The 26,516-nt window shown below is 46.4% G+C and overlaps 1 protein-coding gene across 20 annotated transcripts in view; it reads left to right on the top strand.

Annotated features, from left to right (window-relative positions):
- HLCS (holocarboxylase synthetase) overlaps nucleotides 1-26,516 on the top strand; it is a 224,918-nt gene that overhangs the window by 27,059 nt on the left and 171,343 nt on the right. For 16 of the 20 annotated variants that reach the window (XR_015167038.1, XM_086409499.1, XM_086409593.1 and 13 more), the window contains 4 exons: nucleotides 1,313-1,450; nucleotides 18,257-18,419; nucleotides 19,388-20,325; nucleotides 26,322-26,504. Coding sequence is in view for 18 of the 20 variants with exons in the window: in XM_086409499.1 (XP_086265625.1) it covers nucleotides 1,313-1,450; nucleotides 18,257-18,419; nucleotides 19,388-20,325; nucleotides 26,322-26,504 (1,422 nt within the window). In the remaining 2 variants the exon portion in view is untranslated. Of the gene's footprint in view, nucleotides 1-1,312; nucleotides 1,451-10,258; nucleotides 10,405-16,757; nucleotides 16,885-17,848; nucleotides 17,993-18,256; nucleotides 18,420-19,387; nucleotides 20,326-26,321; nucleotides 26,505-26,516 lie in introns of those variants that run through there. The other 4 variants (XR_015167251.1, XM_086409690.1, XM_086410479.1 and 1 more) reach the window with 4 other exon arrangements.

Raw genomic sequence — 26,516 nt, forward strand, 5'->3', positions numbered from 1 at the left:
GTGTGTGGGCTTCAGTGGTTGTGGTTCCTCGGGCTTAGTTGCCCCAAGGCGTATGGGATCTTCCCGGACCAGGGCTCAAACGCTTGTCCTCTGCATTGGCCGGTGGATTCCTAACCATTGGACCACCAGGCAAGTTCCTACAACCTGGTTTTTGTTTTTAACTACCATCAAATAATTACGTTTACCCATAGGAGTTATTCTCTCTCATTTTCATTCACTGATTGGTTCAACAGATATTTATTAAGCTTCTGCTTTGTGCCAGGTTACTAGGACACGTGAAAATAACTTTCCGATCTTCCCAGCAAGGGCAGGTTTGAACTGACAAGTAACCCTATGGAACTTGACCCAAATGCCCTTTTTGGGGGTGGGTGATGATGAGAAGGCACCCCACTTGCAACTTTAGCTTTCAGCTTTTTCTGCTCTGGATGTGCCTTGTCTTAAAGCCTTTTAACATTAGTGTACAGTCTTTCTAGAGAGATTTCAGGGGGCAAGCAGAAGTCAGTGATCATAGCCCATCTGCTAACTGATCTTGACGCTGTCACGGCTGGAGGAGATGGAAGAACAGCTCTTTGGGCAACTGTCAGTAACAAGCTTCTGCTGACGAGCATGTACTTCTGAGCCACCTCACCTTTAAATGTACTTCAAAATAGTAATTTGGAAAACTCCTACATGTGCTCGGCAGTAAGAAATGGTGGGAATAAGCTTCAGAATTAATTGCTTGGATGAACACTGGTCTCCTGCACTGCAGGCAGATTCTTTACCGACTGAGCTACCAGGGAAGCCCTAACAAGTAACAGAAGAAGTGAAAGCTGTCATGGGTCACTGAAGGATGTTGTTCTTTGTTGTTTAGTCGCTCAGTCGTGTCCAACTCTTTTGCGACCCCTTGGACTGTAGCCTGCCAGGCTCTTCTGTCCATGGGATTTTGCAGCTATTTATATGGTCACAGCGCAACAACTAGGCTTCAGTTGGTAAAGAATCAGCTTGTAATGCAGGAAACCCTGGTTCGATACCTGGGTCGGGAAGATCCCCTGGAGAAGGGAAAGGCTACCCACTTCAGTATTCTGGCCTGGAGAATCCCATGGACTGTGTAGTTCATGGGGTCACAAAGAGTCAGACACAACTGAGCAACTTTCAGCTCAACAACAAAAAAATGTGAGTTAATGCAGTGTACAGGAGAGCATCGGATGGCCTTAATGTATATGCCACCTGGAATTACAAAGGCGAGGACGTCCTAGATGTTAATATAAGGGACAGTTGTTTTTGAAGTCATACTGAATCCTCTATTGAATTGTGTTTCTTTCCCTCCATCCAGTCCATTGATGACTTAAACAAATGGGCCCTGTTCCTGGTATCTCCTTTTATACTTGAAGCAGAGCACATCGCCTTTGTGACAGAGAGCATTTGGGTGCAAGGTGAGAATTTACAGACACCGGCATCCTCTTCGGAAACTGTGAGTACCGTGTTTGTCGTTTGTCAACCATTATCAAAACTGAATTTGTTATTTTACATGAGTGCTCTTTCTTGGCTTGCCTGATTTGCTTTCTTTTTGGATATTTTGGGTTGAAAGTGAAAGTGTCAAGTTGCTCAGTCTGGTCTGACTCTTTGTGACCCCATGGGCTGTAGCCCACCGGGCTCTTTGTCCCTGGAATTCTCCAGGCAAGAATACTGAAGTGGGTTGCCATTTCCTTCTCCAGGGAATCTTCCCAACCCAGAGATCGAACCCAGGTCTCCTGCATTGCAGGCAGATTCTTTATCAACTGAGCTATCAGGGAAGCCCTATTTTGGGTTAGATAAAAATATATTAGTAGGGACACTGGCAATCCAGTGGTTTGGACCCAGTGCTTTTATTGCTGGGGCCCAGGTTGGATCCCTGGTTAGGGAACTAAGATTCTGTGCAGCCAAATACATATATATCCAAATACATACATACATATATCTATATATCTATTTATATATCTGTATTTGGGGACTTCCCTGGTGGTTCAGTGGTTAAGACTCCATGCTTCCACTGTAGGGGCACTTAGGTCCCTAGTTCGGGAACTAAGATCGTACATGCTGCATGATACAGCCACAAAAAAAGCGCTACCTGTGTTTAAGCTGTGTCTCTGGCTTGTGGTATGTTACTGGGCAGCAGCGCTCAGGTCTCTCCCTAGGTCATCTAGTCCAGCCCCACAGCTTCTTGCTGCCCAAATCAGCTCATTTCTATCACTGAGTTCTCCTGGACGTCTCACCCTGAGTATTCTGAAGGCACTTCAAACTCAGTAACGTGTCCCAAACTGGTGGTTTGTATTTATTTCCTGGATGAAAAAAAAAGAAAATCTCAGATGAACACTCCAGCCTGTGGATCCTTTCCCCTCCTCCTGCCTCCTTCCTGCCAGTCAGTGACTAGTTCTGCTAATTCCTTTCTTTCTGCTAAATCCACTGTCCACACGTCCCAGATTTTATTCCTTCCCTTCCATTCCTCCTCATTGCATCCTCCTCTTCATTATCTTTTTGTTGAATCTGAAAATGGCATGATCATGCCTTGGGTCTCCTTTGTGGGTTTTCCTTGAGACGGCCTGTCATCTTTCTGGACACACACCCTCTGGTGTAAGCTCTCAATGGATGCCTTCTCCCCGGGGCTGTCACCTCTCAGGCTCATGGGTGCCTGACTCTAACTCCTTCCCAGCCCCCACCCGCTTATAGCTGCTTCTGCTGGCATCTGGGGTGAGTCCTTTCTGCCCTCACTCACCCATTGTATGCTTCCTGCCTGTGGCGTGAACAATCCAGGAGGTGTTTTGCTGAAGACACCCATGGCCACTGGACCTCCATCTCACAACACTGTCTTGAAGACATTGTGTTGGGATGAATGAAAAGGAAGAGAGAAATAAGACTGGAAATAATTGACTAGAACTCAAGGTGGATGGAAATAAGAGCAGATAGGAAAAAGTAAAGGAGAGCAGGAACCTCTCCTCTGTTTGGGGCTCAGGAGGGATTTAGAGTTTTGCAGGTGGTGGTCTGACAGTAACCTAGTGTGCTAGGACATGACATTTTTGTCCTGCCAGTTCCTGCTGTTTATTAAGCTCTATATATACTTAGGATAATAATCATACCATTTATTGAGCCCCTGCTTGGTGTTTTATTACCTCTAGTGCTTACAGTTTTATATTATGGTCATTTTTAAAGAGAAGAAAATCGAAGTTATATGATTAAAGGTTAAAGTTTTTTTTTTTTTGACATCAACCATTTTTTAGTGTCTTTATTGAATGTGTTGTAATATTGCTTCTGTTTCATGTTTTTGTCTCTTGGCCACAAGGGGTATGGGATCTTAGTCCCCGACCAGGGATAGAACCTGCGCTTTCTGCATTGCAAGGTGAAGTCTTACCTGCGGGACCACCAGGGAAGCCTCTGAAGTTTTCTTATGTATTCTAATGTTGTATATATCTAGTAAGATTTCAACTTAAAATCTGTGCCAAAATTTCTAAAATATTGCAACTATATCAAATATCACATATGCACAGATTCCTTTTTTAACACAAAAGTATGACCCACTGTGCTCTTAATTTTCATGGGTCATTGTTGCCTAATGTGTATCTCTATACACATAGTATCTTAAGGAACGTGGTTACTGTATTAGGTAAGGTACAGGCTGTTGTTAAAGTCACTCAGTTGTGTCCGACTCTTTGCGACTCCAGGGACTGTAGCCCCCCAGACTCCTCCGTCCATGGGAATCTCCAGGCAAGAATACTGGAGTGGGTTGCCATGCCCTCCTCCAGGGGATCTTCCCGACCCAGGGATCGAACCTAGGTCTCCCACATCGCAGGCAGAGTCTTTACTGTCTGAGCCATCAGGGAAGCCCAAGGTCCAGGCTAAGCTGTTGTAATGAATGATGCCTAGCCCGTAGTGCTTCAGACAAGGTAGAAGCGAACTTGTCTCTGAGGGGGAAGGTCCTGCTCTGGAAGGCCACCCAGGGACCCAGCCCCTTTCTGCCCTGTTGCTAGGCTGCCTCCCCTCTGCCATCATCCTGTTCTCTCTCTTGGTGGAGGCTGGGCTCCTGCTACCCAACCCCGACCCCCACCCCCTAACCTGATCTGCATTCCAGCCCTCAGAATAGAGAAAGACAGGGAAGGTGGGGACCAACGCACTTCCTCTTTGAGGCTGTCATCCAGGAGCTTCACATCACGTCTCCCAGCTGGAGGGAGGTGGAGAAATGCAGTCCGTAGCTGGGCAGCCATGGATTCTGTGAAGACCTGGAGTTCTGTTACTACAAGGGAGAAAGAAAGACTAGATGTTGGGACATGATTAACATTTCTGCCGCAGCTCTCTCATTTAGTTTACCTTCTAAGGTCGATTTAAGATCTCTCCTCATGGCTGTTACCTAATTCTTTTTATTATTTTAAATCACCTGTGCTGTGTTTAGTCGCTCAGTCGTGTTCGTCTCTTTGTGACCCCATGGACTGTAGCCCACCAGGCTCCTCAGTCCATAGGGCTTCTCCAGGCAAGAATACTGGAGTGGGTTGTCATGCCCTCCTCCTTAAAAAACCTACAGAGCTTTTAAAATTTTTAGATAAATTATATACTTTTGGCTGTGCTTGAGCCTCTCTCTAGTTGCGGCGAGTGGGGGGCTACTTTCTAGCCGCGGCGGGTGAGGGCTCCTCTTTGAGGCGGCTTCTCTCGTTGTGGAGCGTGGGTTCCAGGGTGCTTGGGCTCAGTAGTTGTGGGGCGCACGGGCGTAGTTGCCCTGCAACATATGGAATCTTAGCTCCCAGACCAAGAATCAAGCTTGTGCCCTCTGCATTGGCAGGCAGATTCTTACTACTGGACTACCAACACTGGAATATCCCAGTGGTTACTTAATTCTGGGGGCAAAAAGATGCCTATCCACCAAGGGTACTCTCCAGTTAAGTCATCTTATTTGTGATCAGAGAGTTTAGTGGATTTTGCAACCAGGAGCTAGAGCTGTCTAGAGCCATATTTTGGACCACCATGGCTATTTATTGCTCAGATGACCCAAGAGTTGATAACCCAAAGAACTTACACAGCTCTGTTTTGTAAACTGGACTTCAGATCTTAAAAAAGGAGTTGATTTCACAGGTCTCTGTCTTCTACGTCTGCTGTTCCCATTCAGGTTTATTGCTTAATGGGATTTTGCAGCTTGGGGGTGTTCATGAATCTATGTATTCTATGTATTTCACCTAACTCTCAAGTCATTTGAATTTGATAGGACCCTAAGATATTTAATAGCAAATATGTTATTGAGGAAAGACTTTTGAACTTGATAAAATTCTTTCCCATTTTTAGGACAGTACCACTCCTACAGCTATTGAAAAATGCTTTGCGGATTTTTAATATCTCCTTTGTGGTCATTCTACAGACCCCCTGACAATAAAAAAAATGAATTTCAGGAAGTCAGTTTAAAAACTGTAGCATTCACACATTCATATTTTCACTTAGTCATTCTTTCACTAACAGATATTTATTGAACAGTATTCCTAGTTATTTCATAAGTGCCGTAAGACATACCAATGAGTCATGGCAGATTCAGCTCAGTTTTGAGTGTCTTCTGTGCTTATATTAGCAGTCCTGTTTAGTAAGAGTTGGTGACCCAAAGAACTTACACAGTTTTTTTGTTGCAGAAAATTCACTCATGTTCTTTGCATTCTGTAAAGGCCTTCATGCGTGCATCCAAGGGCTATTGAGTGCCTGCTATGTGTCAGATTATGTTCTAGGGCTGGATGTATGTCATTTGAAGATGAAAGGAACACTCAGAGGGACTTTCCTGGCAGCCCAGTGGTTAAGACTTGTCTTACAATGCAGAGAGTGTGGATTCAGTTCCTGGTCTGGGAGCTAAGATTCCCTGTGCCTTGTGGCCAAAAAACCAAAACGGTAAGACAGAAGCAATATTGTAACAAATTCAATAAAGACTTAAAGGAAAAAAATGCATTCAGAAATGAGAGTCACAGTCATCTTAAGGAGCTCACAATGTGAGGGGAGAAGACAGCTAAGTAAATGAACAATTAAAGTTCACTGTGATAAGTGCTCTGGGAAAGCAAGTACAGGGGGAGAGGGTGAACCTATCCAGATGGGGTGATGTCAGGAAGGACTTTCAGGGTGGGCACAACAGCTGAGGTTTTAAGGAAAAATAAGAATTAGGTGAAGGAGGAGGAAAGGGCTTTCTAGGCAGGTACGGAGGCACACAGAGCGTTTGTACTTGGGGACAATTGAAGTCTAATTAAACAGTTTTTTTAAATTTGTTTTTGGCTGCATTGGCTCTTCATTGCAGTTCGTAGGCTTAGTTGCTTCATGGCACAAAGTGAAGTGAAAGTCGCTCAGTCATGTCTGACTTTTTGAGACCTCATGGACTGTTTCCTGCCAGGCTCCTCTGTCTATGGAATTCTCCAGGCAAGAATACTGCTGTAGGTGGCCATTCCCTTCACCAGGGGATCTTCCCAACCCAGGGAGCGAACCCAGGTCTCCTGCATTGCAGGCCGATTCTTTACCATCTGGGCCACCTGGGTAGCCCAAGAATACTGGAGTGGTTAGCCTATCCTTTCTCCAGGCGATCGTCTTGACCCAAGGATCGAACCAGGGTCTTCTGCATTGCAGGCGGGTTTGTTATCAGCTGAGCCACCGGGGAAGCTCTCGTGGCACAAGGGATCTTATTAATAGTTTCCCGACAACGGATCGAGCCCAGGTCCCCTGCTTTGGAAGGCAGTCTTAAACCCCTGGACCAGAAGGGAACTCCCAATTGGAGTCTAATTAACATGAGTTGACAAAGTGGGTCAGGGGAAGGCCAGAGGGGAAAGGTGTGGCTGCTGCTGCTGCTAAGTCGCTTCAGTTGTGTCCGACTCTGTGCGACCCCATAGACGGCAGCCCACCAGGCTCCCCTGTCCCTGGGATTGTCCAGGCAAGAACACTGGAGTGGGTTGCCATTTCCTTCTCCAACGCATGAAAGTGAAAAGTGAAAGTGAAGTCGCTCAGTCGTGTCCAACTCTTCGTGACCCCATGGACTGCAGCCTGCCAGGCTCCTCTGTCCATGGGATTTTCCAGGCAAGAGTACTGGAGTGGGGTGCCATTGCCTTCTCCGAAGGTGTGGCTGGAGTATTGTTATTTTAGTTTAGTTGCTAAGTCATGTCCAACTCATTTTGTGACCCTGTGGTGCATCAAATTACATTGGTGCAGTGATAGCTTTCCAGAACATTACCAATCAACATTACCAGTGATAGCTTTCCATTACCAAACATTACCAACTTTACCAAATGGTCACATTACCCAGTGGTCACAGAATAGAGAGGCTCTCAGACCAAGTTAAGATGCTCAAATTGCACAGTCTATTAAATTAATTCAAAATATAAGCAAGAAACAGTTCTGGGTTCTGTTAACACTTGGAATGGGGCTCCTGAGGGGTGGAAGGACTGCACACCTGAATCCTGAGCTAGGCAAGGTTCACACATTCTGCCTCTGTCTGCCACATCGGCTGCCCGCCGAGGATACCGTCACAGGGACTTTGCAGGTGGAGGCTGCCTGTGGCCAGCACACGCTTGCTCTGTTGGGGAGATTCAGGATGTCAGGGTGTCTGGAAGAGTTGTGGCTTACCAGTGACCTGCAGAGAAGCTGTGTGTTTTACCTGTTTCTAGGCAGAATATGCATGGAACCCTAATGGGTGGCTGATTTAGGGATGACATAACTGTCAACTGGAGCTTCCCTGGTGGCTTAGATGGTAAAGAATCTTCCTGCAATGCAGGAGACCCAGGTTTGATCCCTGGGTTGGGAAGATCCCCTGGAGGATGGCATGGCAACCCACTCCAGCATTCTTGCCTGGAGAGTCCCATGGACAGAGGAGCCTGGTGGACTACAGTCCATGAGGTCATGAAGAGTCGGTCACGACTGAAGTGACTTAGCCACAACTGAGTGACTTTCACTTTCACTTTTTAACTGGGAGGTGGTCAGTTGGGAGGTGGCAGATCCGTGTCTTACTATTACCTAGGATTTACTTGGTCCATCCTTGATTTTCTGCTTGGGAGCAATACTGTTTTCTGTTTTGTTCTTTTTATCAGTGTTTAGCACACATATGTTCCTTTTGCTTGTCTTCATCACATCTTAAAAGTGACTGACAATATCCATGAAATTCATGCTATTTGTTTTTCTGGTTTTCTATGTACCAGAATTAAATGTTCTTTAATAGTATGGCAAATACATAGGGTACACGGATTATAAAGGTTTATATACACTAATTGGGAATTTGGACTTTATCCTGTGGACAGCAGGCTAAAACATTTCTTTTTCTTTTTTAAAGCAGAATGAGCAGATTCGTATGTTAAAGATCATAATGCAGGCAGATTGGAGACTGGATCTGGGGGAGGCAAACCTGGGATGGATTGTACCCTGTGTGGGAAGAGATGAACCTTGCAGAGTATTGGTAGCAGGGAGGAGAGGTGTGGAGACAGAGTTAGGAGCTTTTTTAGGAGATGATGATGGATTTTTGGGTGGATTGGGGGTCATTCCTGGAGATGGGGATTATGGCAGGAGGGGCTGGTAGAGGGGCCCCTATTTTAAAGAATGCAGTTTTGCACATTGTTGGAGTCAGCTTGGCTGGAATGAACAGGTGACCTCAGAATTTCGGTGGTTTCTAAAAGCAAATCTTCGTTTTTTGCTCATGTCGCACATGAGGCTGAGCAGGTCTCTGGCTGCTGTTTCAAGCTGGGTCTGCTCCACGCTTCTTTCCCACGCAGGGACCAGGCAGAGAGAACACGGCCGTCTCAGGACGTGCCATTTCTACACGGAGTGGAGGAGTGAATGAGCTGGCTGAAACCCGTGTTATAGATTTGGTTTAAGGTGGCTGCAGATTCCTTCCTCTTAATGGACAAGTGGAATTTTATATCCCTCCCTTGAATCTGGGCTCAGCTTAGTGATTTGTCTGCCTCATGGGACATGGTGGAAGAGACATTCTGGGGATGTCTGTTAAAACTTCTGTTCTTTGTCGGCTTACCAACATGGGGGGTGGACAGGGATATAAAGTGAAAAATTGTGGATGCTAATATAGTACCCTGTAGATGCTGGGCCTCACATGCTTATCGGGCTTCTAAATAACACACATAATAGAAAACGGTTATGACAGGGACCTCCCTGGCGGTCTAACCTTCCACTGTAGGGGGTGTAGGTTTGACCCCTGATGAGGGGACTGAGATCCTGCATGCTGTGCGGTGTGGCCAAAAAAAAAAAAGTTATAGCAACAAGGTATTTCTGTTATTTTCTGATTAGCTCTCAGTTATTCAGCAAATTAGAACACCGAGACCACCCTTTTCACTGAGTTTTCTGGTCAGTTATGGTTTTGCAGATCCATCTTAGGTCTCATCAGGGTCACTTTATCATTTCAACTGTTGCTTGTTGTGGGTGGACTTATCATATCCCTTATACTGTTAACTTGGTTTTCCAATCCACTTCTTTTAAAAGTGCCACACGTCATAGTACCTTGCTAAATAGTGAAAACAAATTCTGTAGTCCTGCTATATCCTTTGTTCCCAAACCCAAAAGGCACGGAGAGTAGCTGAAAGTAGGAAATAACCTCTTCCCCTGACTGTCCTGGTTTCAGATCTTCACATCTTTGTGTGTCTAGCTCTCTTTCAATCCGTTCATTACTAGATGTTTAAAAAACCTAACATGTAATTACACTGAATTGGGAGAAGAGAAATGAGAGCCAAAAAATTAGCAGTGTTGAAGCAGTGACATTGATCTTACCCAGGCTCACTAATGATAACTTGTGTTTATCTGGGTTCTCTTGTGAAACAGAATAGGGGGTGTGTGTGTGTGCGCGCAGATTATACACACACACACACACACACACACACACACATATAGGGAGGGAGGGAGACAGAGAAGTAGTGGGGGAAGGGAGAGAAAGACAGAAAGAAAGGTTTATTTTAAGGAACTGGCTTACGTGATTGTGGAGTCTGTGCTTATGCATTGACCCCATGGACTGTAGCCAGGCTCCTCTGTCCTTTGGATTTTTTCCAGGCAACAATACTGGAGTAGGTTGCCATTTCCTTCCCCAGGGGATCTTCCCCACCCAGAGATCAAACCCACGTCTCCTGCATTACAGGTGAATTCTTTACCACTGAGCCTTTGGGGAAGCCCAATTGTGGAGTCTGGGGAGTCCCAAATCTGCAGGGCAGGCCAGAGGCTGGAAACTCCTGCAGAATAGATGTTGCAGCTTGAGTCTGAAGCCAGTCTAGAGGCAGAATTCCCTCTTCCTCTGGGAACCACAGTCTTTTTCTTGTAGGGCCTTCAGCTGTAACTGTAACAAGGCTCACCTGTGTTACAGGAGGATGATCTACTTTACTCGAAGTGAAATCATTTAAAATGTTGACCACATCTGAAAAATATCTTCACAGTCACCACTGAAATGATGTTTGGCCAAATATCCAGGTACTGTGGTCCAGCCCAGTTGGCACATAAGATTAACCATCACCTGGCTAGTTGTTAAGATTCCCATCCTCCCATTAGCTGCAGAGCTTCAGCTCAGCACCGGCTGCAGGCAGCCTTGGGAGGGGTAGTTCACTGAAGCGGGTTTAACCCAGCGCCCTTGGCCCCAGGATCCCCTTCCGTGTGCACATTTGTATTGAGGTGAGTGGAGCAGAGACATTACTTTGCCACCAAAGGTCCGTCTAGTCAAAGCTATGGTTTTTCCAGTGGTCACGTATGGATGTGAGAGTTGGACTATAAAGCTGAACGCCGAAGAACTGATGCTTTTCAACTGTGGTGTTGGAGAAGACTCTTGAGAGTCCCTTGGACTGCAAGGAGATCCAACCAGTCCATCCTAAAGGAAATCAGTCCTGAATATTCATTGGAAGGACTGATGCTGAAGCTGAAACTCCAATCCTTTGGCCACCTGATGCGAAGAACTGACTCACTGGGAAAGACCCTGATGATGGGAAAGACTTAAGGCGGGAGGAGAAGGGGATGACAGAGGATGAGATGGTTGGATGGCATCACTGACTCAATGGACATGAGTTGGTGATGGATGGGGAAGCCTGGCATGCTGCAGTCCATGGGGTCGCAAAGTGTTGGACACGACTGAGCGACTGAACTGAACTGAGTGGAGAAGACACATCACTGCCTTTGCTGTGATCATTGTAGCCTCAAGTCGCGAGCTTGGGTTTCGGAAGGGCTTTCTGCATGGGCGAGGAAATCCCTTTGTTTTGGGCTGACCGGGGCTTCCTTGGCTTTGATCTTTGGGAGTGAGCCTTTGGCTTGCGTTCCCCTTTCTTTCTCTGCCTCTTTGTCTCCATCTCAAAGTGCAAAAGGGAAGCAGACTGTTTGCATTTAGTGACTGTGTGGCTTTGCTTTGATGGGGCCACGGTGCTGTTGGAGGAGTTTGCATGGTCTGTGGCTCACGGACCAGGTTCCTAGAAAAAGGAAACGCATTTAGGTGAGGAAACAGCTGGCTGGGTTTAGAAACTTGATCAGGGATGAGTGTGTATATTGTTCTCTGGCCATTTCCTGTCCTTCCCCTTGCTTTGTTTACCTCCTGTGGCTCTCCTCCCAAGCGTGAGGATTTGATTGTTGGCTCCTTTTACACCTAGTGCCTACTTTGAGCTCCAGCTCCATGCTGGTGCTCGCGGTAGCAGGGTGCTACGTCAAGATCTGAACAACTAAATCCTGGGCTGGATCTCCAGTAGCTGAACATCTCCCATCATTCTCCCCGACATAATGCTGAGAACAAAGATGCTTTTAGTCTCCGGCAGGGGGGTTGCATTGCTCCTTTTCCTGTTTCCCATTCACCCTCATCAGAAAAGTCAGCTGTCACCGAGGTGGTCGTTTATCTTCTCATTCTCCAGAGCTGACATCCTTCCTGCATTCTCCGAGCTGGAAATCAGCTAGATCTTTGTCTGGATTGTAGACTGGATTGTATTTGAAATGCAGAATTGTACTGAAGCCTGCAAGGGTCAGACCCACCCTCCAGGTGAACCTGTGCAGAGGTGGCAGTCAGTCGAGTGTATGTGAGCTCAGTTGCTCAGTTGTGTCTGAGTCTTTGCAACCCCACAGACTGTAGCCTGCCAGGCTCCTCTGTCCATGAGATTTCCCAGGGAAGAAAACTGGAGTGGATTGCCATTTCCGTTTCCAGGGGATCTTCCCCACCCAGGGATGGAGCCTGTGACTCCGGCAGTTGTGAGGGAAACCTACATGTAGAGCTAAAAGAGAATTCTGAGGTTTCTCTTTCTGCAGATACTCTAGACTGAGTACTGGGTTTCAGCCTGTTGATCATAAATATTTGTGTTTATTATTTTTACCTCTAAGACAATGTTTCTCAGCTTTTAGAATGACTGTTTGTCTAAGGAGCAAAGTTAAATTTAATTTGAATTCTCTTTTAAGGAGAGAAGTGAAATCTTAAGGAGTAAAGATTTTGTGGAGTAGGGTTAGACATTAGAGGACTCCAGAATTTTTTTTTTAATTGATATATAATTCACATCATCCTTTTAAAGTGTTTATTTACAATTTAGCAGCTGTACAGTCATCACTAATTCCAGAACATTTTCATACCCCAAAAGAAACTACATACCCATCAGCATTCTTCTCTGATTCCCATCAGTCACTCCTCAGCATTCTGTCGCTGGCAACCACTAATCTACTTGTTAACTCTATAGATCTTTCCATTTTGATTTTTTATATAAACAGAATCATTCAATATGTGACCTTTTAATAACTGGCTTCCTAGACTTAGCACAATATAGGTGAACGCTTGGGGTGTTTCCACACTTTGACTGTGATGAATAATGCTGCTACTTGTGTACAGGTTTTGTGTGCAGACATATGTTTTTAGTTCTCTTAAGTATATTCCTCTATTTCTTTGCATTGATCACTGAGGAAGGCTTTCTTATGTCTCCTTGCTATTCTTTGGAACTCTGCATTCAGATGCTTATATCTTTCCTTTTCTCCTTTGCTTTTCGCTTCTCTTCTTTTCACAGCTATTTGTAAGGCCTCCCCAGACAGCCATTTTGCTTTTTTGCATTTCTTTTCCATGGGGATGGTCTTGATCCCTGTCTCCTGTACAATGTCACGAACCTCATTCCATAGTTCATCAGGCACTCTATCTATCAGATCTAGGCCCTTAAATCTATTTCTCACTTCCACTGTATAATCATAAGGGATTTGATTTAGGTCATACCTGAATGGTCTAGTGGTTTTCCCTACTTTTCTTCAATTTAAGTCTGAATTTGGCAATAAGGAGCTCATGATCTGAGCCACAGTCAGCTCCCGGTCTTGTTTTTGCTGACTGTATAGAGTTTCTCCATCTTTGGCTGCAAAGAATATAATCAATCTGATTTCGGTGTTGACCATCTGGTGATGTCCATGTGGAGAGTCATCTCTTGTGTTGTTGGAAGAGGGTGTTTGCTATGACCAGTGCGTTCTCTTGGCAAAAGTCTATTAGCCTTTGCCCTGCTTCATTCCGTATTCCAAGGCCAGATTTGCCTGTTACTCCAGGTGTTTCTTGACTTCCTACTTTTGCATTCCAGTTCCCTATAATGAAAAGGACATCTTTTTTGGGTGTGTGTTCTAAAAGGTCTTGTAGGTCTTCATGGGACCGTTCAGCTTCTTTAGTGTTACTGGTTGGGGCATAGACTTGGATTACTGTGATATTCAATGGTTTGCCTTGGAAACGAACAGAAATCATTCTGTCATTTTTTAGATTGCATCCAAGTACTGCATTTTGGACTCTTTTGTTGACCATGATGGCTACTCCATTTCTTCTAAGGGATTCCTGCCCTCAGTAGTAGATATAATGGTCATCTGAGTTAAATTCACCCATTCCAGTCCATTTTAGTTCGCTGATTTCTAGAAAATTAGAGATACCAAGGGAACATTTCATGCAAAGATGGGCTCGATAAAGGACAGAAATGGTATGGACCTAACAGAAGCAGAAGATATTAAGAAGAGGTGGCAGGAATACACAGAAGAACTGTACAAAAAAGATCTGCACGACCAAGATAATCACGATGGTGTGATCACTCACCTAGAGCCAGACATCCTGGAATGTGAAGTCAAGTGGGCCTAAGAAAGCATCACTATGAACAAAGCTAGTGGAGGTGATTCCAGTTGAGCTGTTTCAAATCCTGAAAAATGATGCTGTGAAAGTGCTGCACTCAATTTGCCAGCAAATTTGGAAAACTCAGCAGTGGCCACAGGACTGGAAAAGGTCAGTTTTCATTCCAATCCCAAAGAAAGGCAATGCCAAAGAATGCTCAAACTACTGCACAATTGCACTCATCTCACATGCTAGGAAAGTAATGCTCAAAATTCTCCAAGTCAGTCTTCAGCAATAGAACCATGAACTTTCAGATGTTCAAGCTGGTTTTAGAAAAGGCAGAGGAACCAGAGGTCAGATTGCCAACATCCGCTGGATCATCGAAAAAGTAAGAAAGTTCCAGGAAAACATCTATTTCTGCTTTATTGACTATGCCAAAGCCTTTGACTGTGTGGATCACAATAAACTCTGGAAAATTCTTCAAGAGATGGGGATACCAGACCACCTGACCTGCGTCTTGAGAAACCTGTATGCAGGTCAGGAAGTAACAGTTAGAACTGGACATGAAACAACAGACTGGTTCCAAATAGGAAAAGGAGTACATCAAGGCTGTATATTGTCACCCTGCTTATTTAACTTATATGCAGAGTACATCATGAGAAACGCTGGACTGGAAGAAACACAAGCTGGAATGAAGATTGCCAGGAGAAATATCAATAACCTCAGAGATGCAGATGACACCACCCTTATGGCAGAAAGTGAAGAGGAACTCAAAAGCCTCTTGATGAAAGTGAAAGAGGAGCGTGAAAAAGTTGACTTAAAGCTCAACATTCAGAAAACGAAGATCATGGCATCCGGTCCCATCACTTCATGGGAAATAGATGGGGAAACAGTGGAAACAGTGTCAGACTTTATTTTCTTAGGCTCCAAAATCACTGCAGATGGTGACTGCAGCCATGAAATTAGAAGACACTTACTCCTTGGTAGAAAAGTTATGACCAACCTAGATAGCATATTGAAAAGCAGAGACATTACTTTGCCAACAAAGGTCCATCTAGTCAAGGCTATGGTTTTTCCTGTGGTCTTGTATGGATGTGAGAGTTGGACTGTGAAGAAGGCTGAGCGCTGAAGAATTGATGCTTTTGAACTGTGGTGTTGGAGAAGACTCTTGAGAGTCCCTTGGACTGCAAGGAGATCCAACCAGTCCGTTCTAAAGGAGATCAGCCCTGGGTGTTCTTTGGAAGGAATGATGCTAAAGCTGAAACTCCAGTACTTTGGCCATCTCATGTGAAGAGTTGACTCATTGGAAAAGACTCTGATGCTGGGAAGGATTGGGGGCAGGATGAGAAGGGGACGACAGAGGATGAGATGGCTGGATGGCATCACTTACTCAATGGACGTGAGTCTGAGTGAACTCTGGGAGATGGTGATGGACAGGGAGGCCTGGCGTGCCGCGATTCATGGGTCGCAAAGAGTTGGACGCGACTGAGTGACTGAACTGAACTGAACAACAGATGATTTTGAGAATCTTTTCAAGTGCTGCTGCCACTTGTGTATTTTCTTTGGAGAAATGTTGGTTCAGATTATTTGCCCATTTAAAAAATTAGATGTTTGTCTTTTTATTGTTGAGTTGTGGGAATTCTTTATATATTGTGGATACAGATCTCTTACTGATTGGTTACATGATTTGCAAATGTTTTCTCCCATTTTGTTAATGTCCTTTCACAAAGTGTTCTTTGAAGCACATTTTGATGAAGTCCAGTTTATATATATTTTTTCTTTTGTTGCTTGTACTTTTGGTGTGTTACCTGAGGAACCAGTGCCTGATTCAACATCATGATGATTTACATCTATGTTTTCTTTTAAGAATTTTGTAGTTTTAGCTCTTATTAAGGATTTGATTCCTTTTGAATTAATTTTTATACCTGGTGGTACATGGTCTGGCACTGGGGTCCATCTTCATTCTTTGCATGTGGATGTCCAGTTCTACCAGCACCATTTGTTGAAAAGATTATTCTTTCCCCTTGAGTTGTTTGGCAACCTTGTCCAAAATGAATTGTCTTCAAATAGATACATTTATTTCTATATTCTCAGTTCTATTCCGTTGATCTATATGTCTATCTTGATGCCTGTTGGACCCTGACTTTTAAACCCTAAGTGTCCTGGATGGGCAAGTATACTTAGGGCAGAAGTGACTTGTGGGAATTCCTTTTATCTCTGTAGGTTCAGGATTTATCCTCGCATTTGGCTCAGAAGTTCATTATCTCATCAATTCTCCAGTGCTTTTAAGATGATTTTTTAATTTATTTATTTATACAGCATTAAATTTATTTATACAGCATTTTCAGGAAGAGGGGGCAGTATGTTCCTGAGAAGATTTTGGCAAGTAGGGAAATTATTCATGGTATCTTAGAGAAGGACCATTGTATTCAGTGGGTCTTCCCAGGTGGCTCAGTGTTATAGAATTCACCTGCCAATGCAGGAAACACAGGAGATGCGGGTTCGATCCCTGAATCAGGAAGATCCCCTGGAAGAGGAAATGGCAACGCTCTCCAGTGTTCTTGCCTGGAGAATTGCATGGACAGAGAAGCCTGGTGGGGTACAGTTCATAGGGTGGCAAAGAGTCAGACGTGACTAAGCATGCACACACGACAAATCAAATATTCAGTATTGCTTTTAAAGTCAAATTCATAATGTCTAGTAATAGCAGCTGCCATTTATTGAGCACTTTTTCTGTTCCCTGGTGGTTCAGATGGCAAAGAATCTGCCTGCAATGCAGGAAACCTGGGTTTGATCTCTGGGTCGGGAAGATCCCCTGGAGGAGGAAATGGCATCCCACTCTAGTATTCTTGCCTGGAGAATCCCATGGACAGAGGATCCTGGTGGGTACAGTCCATGGGGCCGCAAAGAGTCGGACATGACTGAGCGACTAACACAGACACATTTTCTGTCCCAAGCTTTTGACTGGGGGCATGACATTAACTTTTAATCTCATTAGCATAATGAACCTGTAACACGATGGGTACCCCCATTATTCCTGTTTTATAAACGAATAAGCAGAGACTTCAGAGGTTCTGAGACTTAACCTGAGGACAGACAGCGACAATTAGGTGCGTTTAACCAGACCCAGACCTTGGACTCCTTAGCCAGGCTCCCGGCCCCAAGGGAACTCCCCTTCTGCCTGTTCCAGTTTCCAGTTCTTTGATGAATGCTGGAAAGCTTTAAGGCCTGAGCTTTGTCTCCCTTTCCTGTCTCTCCTTTTCCCTGGCCCCCTTGTGGTGGAAGTGTGCATTGCGACAGGCGGGCGCTCAGGAGAGTCGGTCACAGCTGCTCTCACTTCCCGCTCAGACAGAGAGTGGTACCCAGGAATATGAGTTTTCACGTGTTCCCAGGGGACTTCTGTTGCCTTGGGTCTTGGACCTGACTTTAAGAAATTCTGTAGTATGATTTGTATGTATGTATCATGATGTGAACATGATCTGTTTACATCATGGATACTGTGGAGTTACTGTGTTCCTATTACTGAAGAGCGGATTTTCCCAGCGTCTGGGGAGTGGCCCTTTCCCCTTTAGTCCCTTGAAAAGCAGTATATGACTTCAATTACTGTTACTATTATTGGCTGTGCTTGAAGGATGTGGAATCCTCGTTGCCCACCCAGGGATCAAGCCCACCCCGCACTGGAAGCGCAGAGTCTTAACCACTGAACCATCAGGGAAGTCCAATACTTGAATTACTTTTTAGAAAATTTCGTTTACTTAGTTTTGCCTGCATCGGGCCTTTGTTGCTGTGCGGGCTTTTCTCTGGTTGTGGCGAGTGGGGGCTGCTCTTCAGCTGCAGCGTGTGGGCTTCTCATTGCAGTGGCTTCTCGTTGCAGAGCAGAGGCTCAAGGGCCCTCGGACTTCAGTAGTTGTGGCGCATGGGCTCAGTTGCTCCTTGGCATGTGGGGTATTTTTGGACCAGGGATTGAACCCGTTTGTCCTTCATTGGCAGGTGGATTCTCTACCAGTGAGCCACCAGGGAAGCCCTCAGTGATACTTTGAAATGAGAGCATTTGTGTCTAGTGCTTTGTAAGCCCTGTTGTCAGGGAGAGATGAGAATGTTCCAGTCAGGACAACTTTGATGTTAAAATGTAACATCCAGTAACCCTTTGGGTTTGACTGTGGTGGGAGCTGAAGGGAAAAGTAAAGTATCTGGTTATTTTAAGGAAGAAAAATCTCACCCTTTCTTCACCTTCCTTCGCCCACTCTATCTCAGATTGTGAAGTGGTCTGACTGCTGTTTGCCGTTAGCTTGCCGACCTGGGGATCCTTATCAATTAATCGCCAAAGCAAGTGTGGATGACTTCAGCAAGCTAGGGGTGGCATTCCTGGAAGATAGACTCCAGATGGCTAATGGACTGATACCCCAGAAGATCGTGTGTAAGTAACTTGGGGAAATGTTCATCATAGCAGGATGCCATCCTTAACAAGCTTAAGGATGATCGAACACTCCTGTTTGGTATGACTTAAGGGCAACACAGAGAAGGCAATGGCACCCCACTCCAGTACTCTTGCCTGGAAAATGCCATGGACAGAGGAGCCTGGTAGGCTACAGTCCATGGGGTTGCTGAGGGTCGGACATGACTGAGCGACTTGACTTTAACTTTTCACTTTCATGCATTGGAGAAGGAAATGGCAACCCATTCCAGTGTTCTTGCCTGGAGAATCCCAGGGACGGGGGAGCCTGATGGGCTGCCGTCTATGGCGTCACACAGAGTCGGACATGACAAGTGACTTAGCAGCACTTAGCAGTAAGGGCAACACTGGTGGTATGGTCGCTAAGTCATGTCCGACTCTGCAACCCCATGGGCTGCAGCCCGCCAAGACTCTTCTGTCCATGAGGATTCTCCAGGCAACAAAACTGCGGTGGGTTACCATTTCCTTCTCCAGGGGATCATCCCGACCCAGGGATCGAACCCAAGTTTCCTGCGTTGGCAGGTGGATTCCTTCCTGCTGAGCCACCGGGGAGGCCCTGCACCTTGTTTCTTAGAATCACTATGGCATAAAAGATTGACACCCACACAACTGAATCTGTAGGCAAGTGGACACAGTCACCTCTCTGAAACTCCAACTGTTCACCAATCAATACGAGGGTCTGAGGTTTTCTGATCTGTATGGGAAAGGTGTGGAAATTCTGCAGTTTCACTGGGGACTCTCAGGGGTACCCTTCGAACCGGGGGGTGGGGGGTGGGGAGCGGTTATGTGGATCCCACGGAGGCCGCAGAGTTAGAAGGTGATGTGAGCTTCGTGGAATGGAGGTCTTGCGGTACAGACAAGGCCCCGAGGTTTTGCACTGAGATGTGAGGCAAGGCAGAGGGTTGATGGGCTGTCTTTTCTCTTCCCTTTAGCTGTCCACTTGCAGGACTCTGCCCTAAAGGAACTTAAGGGTCAGGCCTCAGACCTGCCAGCCCAGCTCCTGCAGCCTGACCCTGAATCTTGTATTGAGAGGAACCCTCCTGAGCCCGACACTATGGAGGACCCCCAGTCTCCTGGTTCTGCATCCACAAGGGGGCCAGGCGGGGCCCCTGGGGGCAGTGAGCCAGCCATGGATGGTGACAGAGGCGTGGGCTCCGTTGAGCACTGTCCCCTCCATCTGTCCAGCTGCCATGAATGTTTGGAGCTTGAGAACAGCACCATTGAATCCGTCAGGTTTGCCTCTGCAGAGAACATTCCAGATCTCCCGTACGACTACAGCAGCGGTTTGGAGGGCCTCGCTGATGACCTCCGCCCCGAGAGGGATGAGAGGAGGGTCAATGTCATGGGCAAGGCCCCCAACATCCTCCTTTACGTGGGCTCTGACTCTCGGGATGGCCAGGACAGGCTCCAGCAGGTCCGATCTGCCCTGGCCGACTGTGTGGACACGGACTGTTACACTCTGTACCACCTGCCTCCAGAAAACGCTCTCAGGGACCCGTGGCCAGACAACTGTCTGCTGCTGGTCATCGCCACCGGGGAGCCCGTCCCCGAGGACCTGTCCCGGAGGTTCATGGCCTATCTTTCTCAGGGAGGGAAGGTGCTGGCCCTGGCGTCGTCCTTCACGCTGCCTGGCTTCCGGGTGACCAGCAAGTCCCCGCTGCAGGACACGGTCCAGAGCTTGGTTTTCTGCAAGGCAGACGGGAGCCTGCTGAGGCTCAGCATCCTGAGCAGTGGCTGCGTTTACGAGGAGGGGCCCGGGGAGCCGCTCGGCCCCGGCAAGCTCCACGGCCACCTGGACAGTGAGGATGGGGACAGGCTTGTGGTGCAAGTGCCTTTCGGGATTCACGGAGGAGAAGCTGTTCTTTGCCAGGTACAGAAGCTGGCAGCCGGGTCTTTGGGTCTCTTGATGGGACATGGCTCCTGAAGGTTCCTGAAGGGGTAACTAAAGGGTCTGTGTGCCGTGTGGGTAGGGTACTTCTGTCCTTATCCGGGGAATTTTTGCCGCTGGTGAGTTGCAGGTTGAGATGTGGGCTGTCCTGTATCCTGTTTCACCGAAAGGCTTGTGATGGAGGAGAGAATGGAAGTGAAAGTCCTTCAGCCGTGTGTGACTCTTTGTGACCCCATGGACTACACGGTCCATGGAATTCTCCAGGCCAGAATCCTGGAGTGGGTAGCCTTTCCCTTCTCCAGGGGATCGTCCCAATCCAGGGATTGATTGTAGGTCTCCCGCATTGTGGGCAGATTCTTTACTAGCTAAGGCTAATTAAAGACTGCTGGTTAACCAAGGGTTAGCCAAAGCTTCTTACTTGTTTTAAACTGTATACTGGTTATATTGTTCAGTCACTCAGTCATGTTCGACTCTTTGTGACCCCCTGGACTGCAGCCACGCCAGGCTTCCCTGTTCTTCACCATCTCCCAGAGTTTGCTCACAGTCATGTCCGTTGAGTCAGTGATGCCATCCAACCATCTCATCCTCTGCTGCCCCCTTCTCCTCTGGTTGGTAATACTCTTTCTAAAATCCGTCAGTTCACTCTCTTGCCTCAAAACACTCTAGTTAATAAACTCAAACTGTTATTTAATGTAGGGAATTGAGCACCTTGGGGTGGTGATTCCCAACAGTAGTGTCTATCATGTTAAAATGTTGTAGTTGATGTCAGGGATGTGCCTGGACACTCACCCACTGCTGGGATACTGTGTTGAAAACACCTTTAAATCCTTAGTTCCTTTATGATTTGTCACTCTTAAAATCTAAGTGCTGAGCACAAGTTCAAATAAGTGAAGTGATCTTGAAGTGATTTCTGGCAAATTATTACGTAGGTGGTGGTGCTAGTGGTAAAGAACCCGCCTGCCAATGCAGGAGACATAAGAGGCCCGGGTTTGATCCCCGAGTGGGGGAGATCCCCCTGGAGAAGGAAATGGCAACCTATTTCAGTATTCTTGCTTGGGAAATCCCATGGACAGAGGCGGCTGGTGGGCTACAGTTTGTGGGATTGCAGAGAGTCGGACACGACTGAAGGGACTTAACACATACACACACACAAATACATAAGTAAGAAGAAAACGGAAACAGAGATGAAAGGAAAATGCTACTTCCCTTCCCATCCTTAGGGGGTGCCTTTGGCACCAGAGCTGTCTTTTTCCCCCCATGTTCCCCTTTTAGCTTTTTGTTTGTTTGTTTAAGCAAATGGTAGGTAGCAGGATAGACTGCTTCAGAATTCCTGATCATTTACTGCAGATCTTTTAATACCTTTGGACGAAAGTTTTTGTTAGAGTTTAGGTGAACTCTTATCCTTAAGGATTTGTGATCTAATGAGAAAACTAAGTAGATGTGGCTCTTTTGCCCAGAATGGTTCCCAGGATGAGGGTAACAGATTTTGTTTTATTATACGGATCTTTTTTTGAGTTAGAGAATTGTTGCCTTCTATTTTGGTGTGGCTTCTTTTCATTTCATATGCTGTGTCTCTCTGCAGCCCTCCTACAAATTAAGTCTCTTGGGTTTTCTGATCAAACATTCTTCAAGGGGACAGATACTTGTTTCTTTACTATTCTGAAGTTCACTCACTCGTTCTTAAGGTAATACTTCTTGAATTGTATATAGATGTATATAATGAAGATTATAGATGCATATAATGAAGAAATCTGACCATCAGGCCAGATAAACATGTACAACCCAAGCTGATTTCATGTGGGCTGCAAATCCCATGAATTCGTTTTTGGAGGCCTAATAAATGCTCCTCTTTTTTTTCTCTGCAAATATGGTAACTATAGTAACTGCGCATTCTCAGAAAATCCACTTAAAAACCTGACTTCCTAGAGCTGTATTTCAGCTTCGAGTAGTGAATTTTACCACCCCGGTGCATAGACTTGTACTAGAAAATTGATTCGGCACTGTGGCGATCCGTTGCTCCGAGTTACATAGCAAATCTGCCTGCTGCACCATTTAAATTGACCCTATCACTGTCATAAAATTTGATACTGCATGCACTGCCCTAGGAAAAAAAGGCAATATGATGCAGCTTCAAAAATGAGATTCAGAGGATTAGAATGTCATTTTTGATTTTAAATGACTTCCACTCTCTGTGTGCCCAAGTATTGTTTGCTCCTCAGGCCTGTGTCACTACCGCACCGCCGAGATCAACCAATAAATATGAGCACAGGCTGGTTCGTTTCCTCTTTGCCTGTTCAATTTCACAGTCTTCATCTTTGTAGTAAATGGAGCATTGATGTAACCCAGTAAGAGGAGGGCTTCAAGGGCAAACCACAGCTGCACAGTAGGTGGTGGTCTCACGGCCGGGGAACTAGTTAATGCCTTGGGCATTCATCGTCATGCAGAAAAAGGCAATCTTGGTGTACCGCTCTCCTGACCAGACATGCAGGAAAAATTTTAAGGCTGTGGATTAAGGCCGACACTCGATTATCAACTGAACCAGGACGTTGGCATGAAGTTGTCCAAGTAGAGCTTGTGAAATGGATTTGAAGTATTCTGTGTCCTTATTGAGCTTGCTGTCCAAGGGACTCTCAAGAGTCTTCTCCAACACCACAGTTCGAAAGCATCAATTCTTTGGTGCTCAGCTTTCTTCACAGTCCAACTCTCACATCCATACATGACTAAAAACCAAAGCTTTGACTAAAGCTTTGGGTCTGGTCTAAATGCCTTAATTTTAGACAAAGCCAAGTTACTGAAATGGGCCCATTGCTGTGGTAACATCATTACAGCTGGAGGGCGAGACATTGGTCGCAAACCGCAGAGGACCATGAGGGTGAGTGTGGCTAGCACGCGCCCCGGTGGCCTTTTTTGTGGAGCGAGGTACAGGGGCAGACGTGGCCTCTCTTCTTGTCTCCACTGTGTATGCGTGTTACTCGCTGAGTCATGTGTAACTCTTTGCGACCCCATGGACTGCAGCCCTCCAGGCTCCTCTGTCCATGGGGATTCTCCAGGCAAGACTACCGGAGTGAACTGCGATTCCCTTCTCCAGGGGAATCTCCCCAACCCCAGGGATCGAACCCAGGTATCCCACATTGCGGGCAGATTCTTTACTCTCTGAGCCACCAGGGAAGACCCGTCTCCATTGTAGAAACACCTCATCTTGAAACTGACAGTCCGCCGCCGCCAAGTCGCTTCAGTCATGTCCGACTCTGTGCGACCCCACGGACTGCAGCCTACCAGGCTTCCCTGTCCATGGGATTCTCCAGGCAAGAACACTGGAGTGGGTTGCCATTTCCTTCTCCAGAAACTGACAGTAGCCCTTCACAATGTCCATGCTTTCCTTCACCTCCTGCAATCCCGAGGCCCGCTCCTAGGGGGAGCTCTCCTCTTCCTTCTCCACATCTCCCCCCTGTGACAGTGACTTCAGTAACAGCCCCCCAGAGTACTTGCTTTGTGCAGGGGGCACATGTACCATTAACACTCCTGCACCACGCACCACCACCCTCCACCCCCCACCACCCACAGCCCCAGGTGAAGACAGAGCTTGCTCATTTGATATCTGCCGCCTGCAAGAGGTAATCTCCGGACAGTCACATGGTCACCTGGATGAAACGTGACCCACCGCCTTGCTGACCGTCTGTCCCGGCACCAGCCTTGTCCCCTGGAGAGGAGAGGCACACCCTTGGGTAGCAACATAGAGGACATGCAGTGGGATTCAGATACCTTAAAGGATGTCATCTTCTGCCTTCTCCTTCCTCCAGGGTGGTTTAAGGCAGGGGTCCCTAGCCCCCAGGATCTAATGCCTGATGATCTGAGGTGGAGCTGATGGAATCAGAATAGAATAAATGCAGTGTGCTTGAATCACCCCGGACCTGCCCCACTCCCCCAACACCCCGTGGAAAAATTGTCTTCCATGAAGATGATCCCTAGTGCCAAAAAAGGTTGGGGACCGCTGGTAGTGGGCATCAGGCTCAGTCGTGGGTGAAGCGGGCCGCCCTCAGCTGACCCGATGGAATGTGGGAACTGGACAGTTCTGCGAGCCTTTTTAGATTGGCTTCAACTTTCCACAAGTGCATTGTTTTGGTCAGGGTATTTGGGCAGTATTTTTGTTCTGGTTAAGGTTTGAGTGGGGATTGAGAGATTTTAAGTTGCCTGAAGGCTGCCACTAGGCTTTTTATGATGTTCTTATAACATAAGGCTGGGAGTTCTGCTGGCAACAGAAACTCACAGCTGTTCCTGGCAAAAGCAAATGAGAATAACATGCTCAGGTTGCTCTTCTGGTCCTCAATGTTCTGGTGTCGTCGAGGTGCTAATGCTCAGTTAAAATCAGATTTCAAGAGAGTTAGACGTTCTAGTACATTCCTTCATATCAGGACACAGACCATTGATATGAAAGTTCTAGTTCAAGGCAGCCAGAAGTTCTAGTATGTTCCTTCACACCAAGACACAGACTACTGATGGGTGGAACTCCTCTAATTTTCACTTTACAACAAAGCCTGAACTAAATATACACATGAAGCCCCAAGTCTTTGAGAGTCCCTTGGACTGCAAGGAGATCCAACCAGTCCATCCTAAAGGAGACCAGAGACCAGTCCTGGGTGTTCGTTGGAAGGACTGATGTTGAAGCTGAAACTCCGATACTTTGGCCACCTGATGCAAAGAGCTGACTCATTTGAAAAGACCCTGATGCTGGGAAAGATTGAGGGCAGGAAGAGAAGGGGATGATAGAGGATGAGATGGTTGGATGGCATCACTGAGTTAGTGGACATGAGTTTGGGTAAACTCTGGGTGTTGGTGATGGACAGGGAGGCCTGGCGTGCTGCTGTTCATGGGGTTGCAAAGAGTCAGACACGACTAAGCGACTGAACTGAACTAAACACATGTTCCCTCCTCTCCCTCCCACCCCATCACCAACACTCTTCAAGAGGTGAATTAGGCCACTGCCATCCCCGGCAGTTAGGTGGTAGGACCAGTAGGTAGAACAGGAGCTTCAAGCGTGGCTCACTGTGCCGTCCTAAGTTCAGCAGCAACTATATTTGGGTTCTCAGCAGATCCATTTTCCTATATGCTTGGTTCTATAACCATGTTAAGGACTTGTCCAAGGTCCTGTGACTGACTAGTGATAAAATTTGGGACCTGGAAAATTACTATCCATGGTCATTTAGTGCAGATCTTTTTAGCCTTCACAGCCACAATTTTTTTTTCCCATCAGTAAGAATTTATTAGGTTAAATATCTCTAAGGCAAAGTTTCATAGTTCTTTTAAAAAATTTACTTATTTTTAATTGAAGGATAATTGCCTTACAATATTGTGTTGGTTTCTGCCATACAGCAACTTGAATCAGCCATGGGTGTACATATGTCCCCTCCCTCTTGAACCTCCCTACCCCTCCCACCCCATCCCACCCCGCTAGGTTGTCACAGAGCCCCAGTTTGGGCTCCCTGAGTCACACAGCAAATTCCCCCTGGCTCTCTATTTTACACATGGTGAAGTGAAGTGAAGTGGTAGTCACATAGTCGTGTCCGACTCTTTGCGACCCCATGGACTGTTAGCCTGCCAGGCTCCTCCATCCATGGGATTTCCCAGGCAAGAATACAGGAGGCAGTTGCCATTTCCTTTTCCAGGGACTCTTCCCAACCCTGGAATTGAACCCGGGTCTCGCACACTGCAGGCAGATTCTTCACTGTCTGAGCCACCAGGGAAGGCAGATGGTCGTGTTTATTTCTCTCTCCATTCATCCACAGCCGTGATTTTAACGGGCTCCCTTGAATCTTTTCACTGCTTGTTGCTCTTTTCCAAACGCCCAGGCTCCAGGTTTATATAGTGTTGATAATGAGAAGAACGCATGTTCCCGTTTTCAGAAAAACTAGTAAAGACACTGCTTTTCCTTACGTCCCTCAGCGCCTCTGATTTATGAGGTGCTGTCTTTTCCGTCTCAGGTGCACTTGGAACTACCTCCCAGCTCTCCAGTAGTGCAAACACAAGAGGATTTTAACCTGCTTAAATCAAGCAACTTTAGAAGATACGAAGTCCTTACGGAGATCCTGACGACGCTGGGCCTAAGCTGCGACGCAAAGCAAGCTCCTGCCTTAACGCCTCTTTACCTGCTGACGGCGACCGAGGTGAGTGTGTGG

This window comes from Bos grunniens, chromosome 1 (assembly GCF_055505025.1).
Source record: "Bos grunniens cultivar Pamir isolate PY7600 chromosome 1, Bosgru_T2T1.0, whole genome shotgun sequence".
Taxonomy (NCBI): Eukaryota; Metazoa; Chordata; class Mammalia; order Artiodactyla; family Bovidae; genus Bos; species Bos grunniens.